This window comes from Scyliorhinus torazame, chromosome 22 (assembly GCF_047496885.1).
Source record: "Scyliorhinus torazame isolate Kashiwa2021f chromosome 22, sScyTor2.1, whole genome shotgun sequence".
Lineage (NCBI taxonomy): Eukaryota > Metazoa > Chordata > Chondrichthyes > Carcharhiniformes > Scyliorhinidae > Scyliorhinus > Scyliorhinus torazame.
In genome coordinates this window covers 38,709,189-38,721,217 of record NC_092728.1, presented here as the reverse complement: position 1 = coordinate 38,721,217, position 12,029 = coordinate 38,709,189, and the positions used below count along the sequence as shown (strand labels likewise).

At 50.5% G+C, this 12,029-nt stretch overlaps 1 protein-coding gene across 2 annotated transcripts in view; it reads right to left on the bottom strand.

Moving 5' to 3' along the window:
• LOC140399018 (rab-like protein 6) overlaps positions 1–12,029 on the bottom strand; it is a 202,136-nt gene that overhangs the window by 100,422 nt on the left and 89,685 nt on the right. For both annotated transcript variants that reach the window (XM_072488074.1, XM_072488073.1), the window contains exon 7: positions 8,217–8,322. In XM_072488074.1, coding sequence (XP_072344175.1) covers positions 8,217–8,322 — 106 coding nt within the window. The remainder of the gene's footprint in view (positions 1–8,216; positions 8,323–12,029) is intronic.

Below are 12,029 nucleotides of genomic sequence, written 5' to 3'. Positions count from 1 at the left end.
TTAATAATGCCACCCCCCCCACCTCTTTTACCACCCTCCCTAATCTTATTGAAACATCTATAACCAGGGACCTCCAACAACCATTTCTACCCCTCTTCTATCCAAGTTTCCGTGATGGGCACCACATCGTAGTCCCAAGTACCGATCCATGCCTTAAGTTCACCCACCTTATTCCTGATGCTTCTTGCGTTGAAGTATACACACTTCAACCCATCTCCGTGCCTGCAAATACTCTCCTTTGTCAGTGTTCCCTTCCCCACTGCCTCATTACATGCTTTGGCGTCCTGAATATCGGCTACCTTAGTTGCTGGACTACAAATCCGGTTCCCATTCCCCTGCCAAATTAGTTTAAACCCTCCCGAAGAGTACTAGCAAACCTCCCTCCCAGGATATTGGTGCCCCTCTGGTTCAGATGCAACCCGTCCTGCTTGTACAGGTCCCACCTTCCCCAGAATGCCCTCCAATTATCCAAATACCTGAAGCCCTCCCTCCTACACCATTCCTGCAGCCACGTGTTCAACTGCACTCTCTCCCTATTCCTAGCCTCGCTATCACGTGGCACCGGCAACAAACCAGAGATGACAACTCTGTCTCTCCTGGCTTTTAACTTCCAGCCTAACTCCCTAAACTTGTTTATTACCTCCACACCCCTTTTCCTACCTATGTCGTTGGTACCAATGTGCACCACGACTTCTGGCTGCTCACCCTCCCCCTTAAGAATCCTGAAGACACGATCCGAGACATCCCTGGCCCTGGCACCCGGGAGGCAACATACCTTCCGGGAGTCTTGCTCGCGACCACAGAATCTCCTATCTATTTCCCTAACCATTGAATCTCCTACAACTATTGCTTTTCTATTCTCCCCCCTTCCCTTCTGAGCCCCAGAGCCAGACTCCGTGCCAGAGACCTGACCGCTAGGGCCTTCCCCCGGTAGGTCATCCCCCCCAACAGCATCCAAAACGGTATACTTGTTTTGAAGGGGAACGGCCACGAGGGATCCCTGCACTGTCTGCCTGTTTGTTTTTTTCCCCCTGACTGTAACCCAGCTATTCTTGTCCTGTACCTTGGGTGTGGTTACCTCCCTGTAACTCTTCTCAATCACCCCCTCTGCCTCCCGGATGATCCGAAGTTCATCCAGCTTCAGCTCCAGTTCCCTAACACGGTCTTTGAGGAGCTGAAGTTGGGTGCACTTCCCGCAGGTATAGTCAGTGGGGACACCGGTGGTATCCCTCACCACCCACATCCTACAGGAGGAGCATGTAACTGGCCTAGCCTCCATCCCCTCTTAACTTAAAGAATGTAGCTGCTGTGTGGACTAACTAGATCTCCGCCCTCCGACTCTGCTCCCAGTCAGCTACACTTCCTGTAAACTCCTGGCTCTCTTCGCACTCTTTGCGGAAATGTCGGAAACAAAATGAAAGGAGCACCTTACTCCCTCCTCACCTAACTCCCTCGGTCACCAAACTCTCACTATCGCACTCAAAAAGCACCAAATTCAGCACTCCCTCGGTCACCAAACTCTCACTATCGCACTCAAAAAGCACCAAATTCAGCACTCCCTCGGTCACCAAACTCTCACTATCGCACTCAAAAAGCACCAAATTCAGCACTCAGTGCAAACAAAGTCTGCACTGTAGGGGATCACTTTTATACTGTGAATCTAGCCTCTGAAAAACTGGCCTAATCCAATTAACTAATTAACAAACTCCAGCTGCAAGTGCCTAGAAGTAGAAGCCTGTTTAAAACTGATTGAAAATTCACCTTCTTCTAAACCAAACAGCAACTTTTAAGTTAATTAATTAAATAAAAGAAAGACTAAACTTTAGATAAAAAAGAAGCCTTATACTCCCTCGGTCACCAAACTCTCACTATCGCACTCAAAAAGCACCAAATTCAGCACTCAGTGCAAATCACCGTTTCCAGTGCTTCTCTGTCCTTCGGGACGGAAAGTACGGGGTGTGCTTTGTGCAGGAAATCCAGGCCATTCCGGGCGATGAAGCTCAGTGGACCCTGGAGTGGCAAGGGGGAGTCTTCATGAGTCACTTGGCCCCACATTCGGGCGGGGTGGCTATCTTGTTGGCTCCACATTTTCAGCCGGAGATCTTGGGGGTCAAGGAGCCAATGCCAGGCTGTCTGTTGCACTTAACGGTCCGCGACGGGGATGTGGTGCTTCACTTTGTGAATGTCTACGCTCCCCTGGTTGGGCCATAGCAGGCAACTTTCTACGAAAAAGTGTCCACTCTTCCAGGCATCATCCCGGTGGGCGAGTGCATCGTCCTCGGAGGGGATTTTAATTGCACCCTCCAGGATAAGGACCGGAGTCCAGCGCAGCTCGCCGGCAGTGGTGAAGTTGAGGGACCTGGTTAGGTCCTTCGACTTGGTGGACGTCTGGCGGACTCTCCATCCTAAATTGCGGGTGTACACTTTTGTGTGCCCTACGTTCAGAGTGTCCAGAATCGACCGTCTTTATATTTCCAAGACGTACTTGCCCAGCGTTCCGACAGCCTCTGTGGAGCAGGTGCCGTGCTCGGATCACCACCTGGTGTGGGCGGGGCTCGCCCCGTCCCGCGCTCAGACACGGTCTGCGTACTGGCACTTTAACAACCTGCTGCTGGAGGACGAGCGGTTCCTGGACTCGTTTCGCCGTTTCTGGGCCGGCTGGAGAAGGAAGCGGGGTGGCTTCTCCTCCTTGAGGATATGGTGGGACGTGGGCAAGACTCACGTCCGTGCCTTGTGTCAGGGGTACACTAAGGGGTCTACGGCGGGGTGGAACTCCACGATCGCCAAATTGGCTGAGGAAGTCTTTGATCTGGAGTCACGTCTTGCTCAGCCCGATGAGGACTCGGCTCTGGGGCAGGTGTACAGAGAGAAGAAGGGCGCGCTGCGGGACCTGCAACTTGCCGGGTCCCGTGGCGCGTACGTGAGGTCGCGGATCCGTCTCCATGGACCGCGGCTCCCCATTCTTCTACTCGCTGGAAAGAGGACGCGGGGCCTGTCGGCAGATTTCGACGCTGCTGGCCGACGACGGGTCCCTCGTCTCGGATCCGGAGGGGGTCTGGACCCTGATTAGGGACTTTTATTCCGACCTCTTCTCTGCGGATCCGTCCAGCGAGGATGCTTGCAGAGTTCTGTGGGAGGACCTGCCGCAGGTCGGCCCGGAGGGCGCCGGGAAGCTTGATCGAAGCATCAACCAAGAGCTGGCCGGCGCCCTGGACAGCTTGTCACAGGGCAAAACCCCAGGGCTGGACGGGCTGACCGTGGATTTCCTCAGGGCGTTCTGCGACGTCCTGGGGAGCGACTATGCGGGAGTCCTTGGGGAATGTATCACGACCGGGGAGATGCCCCTTTCGTGGCGCAGGGCCGTCATTGCCCTGCTGCCCAAGAAGGGGGATCTCCACCTACTTAAAAACTGGCGACCGGTCTCCCTCCTCAGCATGGACTACAAAATCTTTGCCAAGGCAATGTCTTTACGCCTTGGCCCCGTGCTGGACCACATGATTCACCCTGACCAGTCCTACACAGTCCCGGACCGCACCATTTACAATAACATCCATCTGGTCCGGGACATAATTCATTTTACCCAGAGGACTGGTGTGTCGAGCGCCTTCCTGTCTCTTGACCAGGAGAAGGCGTTCGACAGGGTGGGGCACGAGTATTTGCTCGGGACTCTGCAAGCTTTCTGGTTCGGGACGCACTTCGTCGCCCGGATCGGATTCCTGTACGCCGCCTCAGAGTGTCTGATTGAGGTTAACGGGTCCCTGACAGTGCCCCTTCGCTTTGGGAGAGGAGTGAGTCAGGGCTGCCCCTTGTCCAGCCAACTTTATTCTCTATGCGTGGAGCCTTTCCTGCGCCTCCTGCGGAGGAGGTTGTCGGGGCTGCTTCTGCGCGAGCCGGACATGGAGGTGGTCCACACGGCTTACGCTGATGACGTGTTCCTCATGTTCACTGACCCCGGTGACCTGCGGAGGATGAGAGAGTGCCAGGCTGTGTATTCTGCCGTGTCTTCTGCTCGGATCAACTGGGCTAAATGTTCTGGACTCCTGGTCGGTCTGTGGCAGATGGACCCCCCTCCCGGAGGAGCTCAGGCCCTTTAGCTGGAGCCGGACCAACATCCTCTACTTGGGAGTACATCTTTGCCCGGCAGAGGAAGCCTGGCCGGTGAACTGGCAGGAGCTGGTGACCAAGGTCACCACTCGCCTGAACTACTACGTGCAACTCCTATTCGTTGACCGGAATGGTCTTCGGAACTCTTTGTTGGCGCTGCCCGTTCTTGTACCAGGACCTTCTCAAAGTCTGGAACACGGTCGCCACGTGCCGCGACTCTCCCCCGTCAGGAGTTGTGGCAGTCGTAAGGGAGCCAATGCTCAGGAATCCGCACCTCCGCCAATATCCATTCAGGTAGCTGGCGGAGCAGAGGGCTGTGGATGCAAGGATGACCAGGATCGGGGACATGCTGGGTGGCGGAGGGGCGAGCTGGATGACACCCTATGAGCTTGCCAGGCGCAGAGTGGTGTCTATCCGGTGCGCGGTCAATGTTATCGAAGGCCTCAAAACGGTCGTGCTCGGCCCCGTGGGCACACTTGGACTCGAGACGGCGCGGTTGTGCAGTGGCATCCTGTCTGAGCGGACCCCTGCTCGGACGGAGTTCCACATTGGTCCCAAACCCTGGAACCCCCCCCCCCCCCCCCCGGTGCTGGAGCCCCACAGCCCCAGCCGCCTCGCGTTAACACCCTTCGTGCCTTTTTGCACTGCGCGGAGGGGTTTCCTGTACGGTCTGCTGTTGCACACCTTCCACCTCCTAGTCCTCGCCCGCCGCCCTGACACGCCTTGGCGTGCCTCGTTGGCGTCCGGCGGCGGAGGTCCCCACTGGAGGTCCCTCTACGGAGGTGTCCTCCCCATAAAACTTGGGGACCTGGGCATGGCAGTGCCATGCAGCCATCGATTGAACCATTTCATGGCTTTGCCAGAGGACTGCCACTTTTGCGGCCTGCTGGAGACCGTGGAGCTGTGTATCTTGTCTGTCCTAGGCTGCACTCCCTTTTTGGTTTCTTGACAACGCTGTTGTTAAGGTTTTCTTTGCACTTCAGCCCCACTCTCCTGATTTACGGACATCCGGTGCGGAGGGCGGCGGGGAAGGCGGAGGGGGGCGGGGAAGGCGGAGGGGGGCGGGGAAGGCGGAGGGGGGCGGGGAAGGCGGAGGGGGGCGGGGAAGGCGGAGGGGGGCGGGGAAGGCGGAGGGGGGCGGGGAAGGCGGAGGGGGGCGGGGAAGGCGGAGGGGGGCGGGGAAGGCGGAGGGGGGCGGGGAAGGTGGAGGGGGGCGGGGAAGGCGGAGGGGGGCGGGGAAGGCGGAGGGGGGCGGGGAAGGCGGAGGGGGGCGGGGAAGGCGGAGGGGGGCGGGGAAGGCGGAGGGGGGCGGGGAAGGCGGAGGGGGGCGGGGAAGGCGGAGGGGGGCGGGGAAGGCGGAGGGGGGCGGGGAAGGCGGAGGGGGCGGGGAAGGCGGAGGGGGGCGGGGAAGGCGGAGGGGGGCGGGGAAGGCGGAGGGGGGCGGGGAAGGCGGAGGGGGGCGGGGAAGGCGGAGGGGGGCGGGGAAGGCGGAGGGGGGCGGGGAAGGCGGAGGGGGGCGGGGAAGGCGGAGGGGGGCGGGGAAGGCGGAGGGGGGCGGGGAAGGCGGAGGGGGGCGGGGAAGGCGGAGGGGGGCGGGGAAGGCGGAGGGGGGCGGGGAAGGCGGAGGGGGGCGGGGAAGGAGGAGGGGGGCGGGGAAGGCGGAGGGGGGGCGGGGAAGGCGGAGGGGGGCGGGGAAGGTGGAGTACCTCCTCGTGAACCTCCTACTGGGTCTGGCCAAACTTGCCATTTATAGGTCCAGGCAGCGGGCAACCGACGGGGTAGTCCAGCCTGACTGTCTGCCCATCTTCCGCAGCCTCGTCCGCGGCCGGATGTCCCTGGAGCGGGAGCATACGGTGTCCACGGGCACACTCGAGGCATTCCGTGCTTGGTGGGCACCGCAGGGGTTGGATTGCCTTACCTACCCCGATTCTCACACTTTAATTTGACGGTGTTTGATACATTTTGTTTCCTTGTTCTTTTTGGGCTGTGCTCCACTCGCTGTTTTGGGGCACTCCCCTCTTTTGTTTAATCCATCAGTTACTTTATGCTCTTTTGCTTGGTTGTCACACCCAGTATCACACCAGTGTCAGTGGCGGATGCTGGCTTAATCCTGCACGCGTAGATAAACGTGCAGGTCATAAACTCACAAAAAAACACAAAAAACAAAAAATAAAAAAGACAAAACGCATAAACATTATTATTTTTTCATTTGTTAAATTAGAGTAGTGAGACCATATAAAAGGTTAAAATCCAAACAATTTTTAAGTTAATTAACTAAATAAAAGACTAGACTTTAGATAAAAATGAACCCTTAATATCCCTCAGTCACCAAACTCTCACTACAGCACTCAAATGCACCCAAATTCAGCATTCAGTGCAAACAAAAATTGGGAGCAAAAGTCGGCAATTCAGCTCTTCGAGCCTGCTCTGCTGTTCAATCAGATCATGGCTGATCTCTTCCTGGTCTCAAATCCACCTCCCCAACTGTTGCCCATATCCCGTTAAACTGTTTTTTTTTTAAAAATCAGAAATATATCTATCTCCTTCTTGAAACCATTTAATGAATCAGACTCCACCGCAGCGAGTTCCACAAATTCACCACCCTCTGTGAGAAGTAGTTCCTCCTCATCTCAGTTCTAAATCTACCACCTCTCAACCTACATCCTCTCATTCTAGATTCAGTCGTATTCGGTTTTATCAATACCCAGGATGCATATATATCAATTTCTCATCAAACCAATCCGCCCACACCTTACACAGGACTTGGAATCAAAACGCTTCTTTAGTCTGAAACCTGGTACAATCCCATAAAACCTGGTTATGAAATTGGAAAGGACCCAATGAAATCATGAAGATTCCCAGGCTTTAGCTAATTGCGAATCAGCAAAACTGAACGCCCAACAAATATTAAATAAGATTATTATTTCAATGATTTTAACAGTGTACTAAGTTCATAATTACTGCTAAAAAGCCTCGCTGGTTCTGAGAAGCTATTTTTATATTTGTGGAATGTCCAACTTCTCCATTATGGTAAAAAAGTTCACATTTTCTTTTTTTTTAAATTTCTGATAGTTCATCTTCTATCTTAATCCCATGCAGATTCCGAATCGAGTGTTTCACTTTGTAAAATGTAATTAAAAGTGAAGGATAATCAGTATATTTGCTTCCTGGTTTGATGTCTGTGATGCTGATTCAATGCGATTGGCTGCTTATCCTGCTTGATGACATCACTGCTGTTGGATCACCGGGAGATCCCCTGGACGTGGCAACAGATTCAAACTGACACCAGGAAAGGGGAAATCCCTGCTACAAACATGGCGAGATCTTTGTGGACAGCTAACTTCGAGACCAGTTGTGAGTACTGTCACCACACGGTGAACTTCATAATCAGGGCCAAAAAGTCAGAGATTGAACCCACTTTCCAAAAAATGTTACTTGATATTTCTGGTGGAACTTAATTATTCTACATATTTAATTTGAATGTTCCTCCTTGATCCCAATCCCTGCTCCTCCTCTCTCATGGTCATTGACTGGTGTTGTTACAAATCCACAAGCCAGGATCTCTCTCTCCCTAAGAGCCATCTCGCATACTTCAGTTCAGTACCGGAAGGGAAGCACCATAGTTTAGACTACACACAAATATACACACCACACAGAAACCCTACCACGTATACTCACCCAACCAGTAATAATAATAATCAATAACCTTTATTAGTGTCACAAGTAGGCTTACATTAACACTGCAATGAAGCTACTAGTCGCCACACTCCGGCGCCTGTTCGGGTACACTGAGGGAGAATTCAGAATGTCCAATTCACTGAATAGCACATCTTTCAGGACTTGTGGGAGGAAACCGGAGCACCCGGAGGAAACCCACGCAGACACGGGGAGAACGTGTAGACTCCGCACAGACAGTAACAGTGATTATCCTTCACTTTTAATTACATTTTACAAAGTGAAACAAATGATTCGGAATGTACCTAGGATTTTCATTTGAAGATATGTTTTAGTAATTTGAAGACAGGTACGCAATATGGGTAATGAGATATTTGCCAACTGGCATCCATACTGGAGCTGTGACAGAGAACTCCAAACATATCAGAGCCACTCACCTGCAGCTGGAGAAATGGAATGTTGAAAAACTTGTGTAAATACTTCAGGCCAAAGCCATTCCTCAATGATGACTCTGCATAGCGAATGTAAGATGATCTGGGTAACCTACAGATCAAAAAAAGGCAACATTAGGCAAAGGGAATAAACACTCAGCAGAATAGCTGGTGGGCTCTGCAGTGACAGAGCCCAGTACTACGGTCAGGTTGCAAATGGCCATTAGAAATTATTTTTGACCAAACTCAAACCCATTACAACTTGGAGATGGTTAGAAAATGGTGAGAGATAAAGGGGTTCCGTTTACATAGCCCTGCCATGTCTTAACAATATCCCAAAGAAATATACTGTGAATTAATTTTGAACTGCGATAATTGTCATTCGGAGAGATATCTCACGGTCTGGTTGGAGTTTTACATAAACAATATTGTTTCAATCACGGTGGGCAATCTATAGAGCTCTCAATGTTAAGTGTAGCTGCAGCATACATACTAGAAGGTGCCAGGTTTGCACGGACGTAAAGTTGCCATACTGGATTGTAACCTCAGCGCCACTGGGCTAGACAGAGATGAGATGAGCCAGGGTTTCTGCTGTTGCTCACTATCCAATAATGCCTGCTCCATGAGTCAGGATGTGTGGACCCAATGCAAGACAGGCTCAGCTCAGTAATGCTGCTCCCTATGCCACGGCTAAATAACCTGTCAACACTCAATATTTCCCTTGAGCAAGCTGCTGAGCCCAGCTCCTGAGCATCGGTGCCCCAAGAGGATGTTAGTAACATCTGGGAGAAGAGAGAGGCAGCGGGGTTTGATCAATAAAAATAATCTGATCATGGAGACTGAGATTCAAAGGGTTTAATAAACAACACAGCAAGCTCCTGTTTTCAGGAGAACCAGTCTGCACCTAAATCATCAACCTGCTGTAATTAGCAATCGGCAGTTGTATCCTCTCATATCCTTTGCTTGCTTCCTTTATCTTATTAGCATTAAGACCACTGAAAGCACGATTCTGTGCATTCTCAGTGCAGCTAACATCCTCTACAACCTTTTAATAGGTAAGTACCGCACAATGGAGTTATTTAAAAATTAGAAGCACAATGTGTTGAAGGAGTGGTGCTAATTTGGGCATGAAAGTAATAATGATTGAGTACTTTACTGCCTGGAGAGAAGGGCATACTGGAACTCCCCATGGGGTCACTATTAAGACCATTACTTTTCTTGTGATACATAAATAAGTGTTTGGGTAAAGGAAGCACAATTTTGAAGTTTGCAGGTGAGACAAAAATTTCAGGAACAGGATAGTTAGCAAATTTCAGGAACACTTGGGCTGATGAAATGGGCAGACAGATGGTAGATGTAATTTAATGCTGCTAAGTGTGAAGTGATGCACTTCAGGAAGAATAAGAGGCTGTATAATCTAAATAGTACTATCTTGAGGAGAGCCAGGAACAGAGGCACCTGGGGATGCATCTTCACAAATTCTCAAAGATGTTAGGGCATGTTAATAAGTCAGCTAAGAAAGCATGCCGATGCTCGTCAGCAGGGGCATTGAATACAAATAAAAGGAATCAAACTAAACCTTCACAAATCACTAGCTAGGTCACAGCTGGAGAATTGTGAACAATTCTGAGCACCACATTTTAGAAATAACGTCAAGGCCTTGAAGAGAGTGGTTTGCTAGGATATCAGGGATGAGGGAATTTGGTGATATAGAAAGACTGGAGAAGCTGTGATGGTTCTCCTTCAAGCAGAACAGATAAAGAGAGACACAACCGAGCTGTCTCGGCACGGTGGCACAGTGGTTAGCATTGCTGCCTCACAGCGCCAGGGGCCCGGGTTCAATTCCAGCCTTGGGTGACTGTGTGGAGTTTGCATATTCACTCCGTGTCTGCATGCGTGTCCTCCGGGTGCTCCGGTTTCCTCCCACAGTCCAAAGATGTGCGGGTTAGGTGGGGTTACCGGGATAGAGTGCAGGAATGGGTGAGGGTGCTCTTTCAGAGGGTCGGTGTGGACTCAATGAGCTAAATGGCCTCTTTCTGCACTGTAGGGATTCGATGTTCTATGTTTTCAAAATGATCATTTGATGGAGCATATAGAGGAAATGAGAAACTTCTTTATCACAGAGAGATGCTCAGATCTGGAATACACACCTGGAGACTGATAGAATCAGATTATGTCAGAGTAACTTTAAAAAAGCAATTAGATGAGGCATGAATGTAGTTTTGATATTACAGATCTTTGAAAAAACCTCACCTTCCTTTTATAATTAAAAACAGAAAACACTGGAAAAACTCAACAGATCTGTCAGCAGCGTGGAGAATGGAAACCATTCAGGTTAATGGTTGAGACATTTAAAAAGTTAATTATATCAGCTAAATAGACAATGGTTGGGATTATGCCCCAGACTGGCAAGACTTAAATGGAAGCATGACTCAATAGTTTGAGAAAGCCATTTTAAGTTTTAGAACTGTATAAAGTCTGTTTGAAAACAGCCATTTTGTGTGCAGAACCCAAGAAAGAACTCTGTGAACATCGTTACAGAGGGATCTTGGCCAAGAGAGGTCAAAGAGGGAGGTATTAAGAAATCAACTGCTGTTCTGCTGAAAGTGTCCAGGAAATCTGCACTTAACCACAGAATTATTAAGGAATAGTAAACATTCAATCCCAAAAACCTGCTGAGTCTACGTGAAAAGGAAAGCCTCCAAATAGCAATTCCAGAAGCCATCTCAGCTACTAAATCGAACCTCAAGTTTCAACCCCTTCACTTCAGGTGTTCAAGCAATGGGCCTGCAACAATACTTTACAGAGACTGATTTGAAATCTCATCTTTAAATATCGTTTTTAAATGTCAGTATGGGTATTGTAGCAATAATTTTATCAGTTTTATCCAAATAACTTACAACAGTATTTTTTGTAATAGACTAAAATGCCTTTCATGTGGTAGTGACAGATATTCGGAGGATTATGGGGAGAAAAGTGGGGTTGCTGATGATGCAGACTGACAGGGTAATTGGCTGGATTGGATCTGTCCTGTTTCTTGTGTACTGGACACACCTGGGCAAATTTCCACATTGACGGGTAGATGCCAGTGTTGTAGCTGTATTGGAACAGCTTGGCTCGGGGTGCGGTACATTCTGGAGCACAGGTCTAATCATCTAATAATCTTTATTATTTTTCACAAGTAGGCTTACATTAACACTGCAATGATGTGACTGTGAAAAACCCCTAGTTGCCACATTCCGGCGCCTGTTCGGTTATACTGAGGGAGAATTCAGAATGTCCAATTTACCTAACATCACGTCTTTCAGGACTTGTGGGAGGAAACCATAGCACCCGGAGGAAACCCATGCAGACTGGGGAGACTGGGCGGACTCCTTACAGACAGCGACCCAAGCCGGGAATCAAACCTGGGACCCTGGCACTGTGAAGTGCTCAATGTGGTACCGTGTCTTCAGTACTATTGCCGGAATATTGTCAGGGTCCATAGCCTTTGCAGTAAACAGTGCTTTCAGCCATTTCCTGATATCACATGGAGTGAATCGTATTGGCAGAAAACTGAATCTGTGATGCTGGGGACTCCCGGAGGAGACCCGAGATGGATCATTCACTCGGCACTTCTGGCTGAAGATTGTTGCGAATGCCTCAGCATTTGTGCTCCATCATTGAAGATGAGGACATTTGTGGAGCCTCCTCCTCCAGTAGCTTGTTTAATTGTCCACCACCATTCATGGCTGGATGTGGCAGAACTTAGATCTGATGTGTTTGTTGTGCAATCGCTTAGCTCTGTCTAATACTTGCTGTTTATGCTGTTTGGCACAC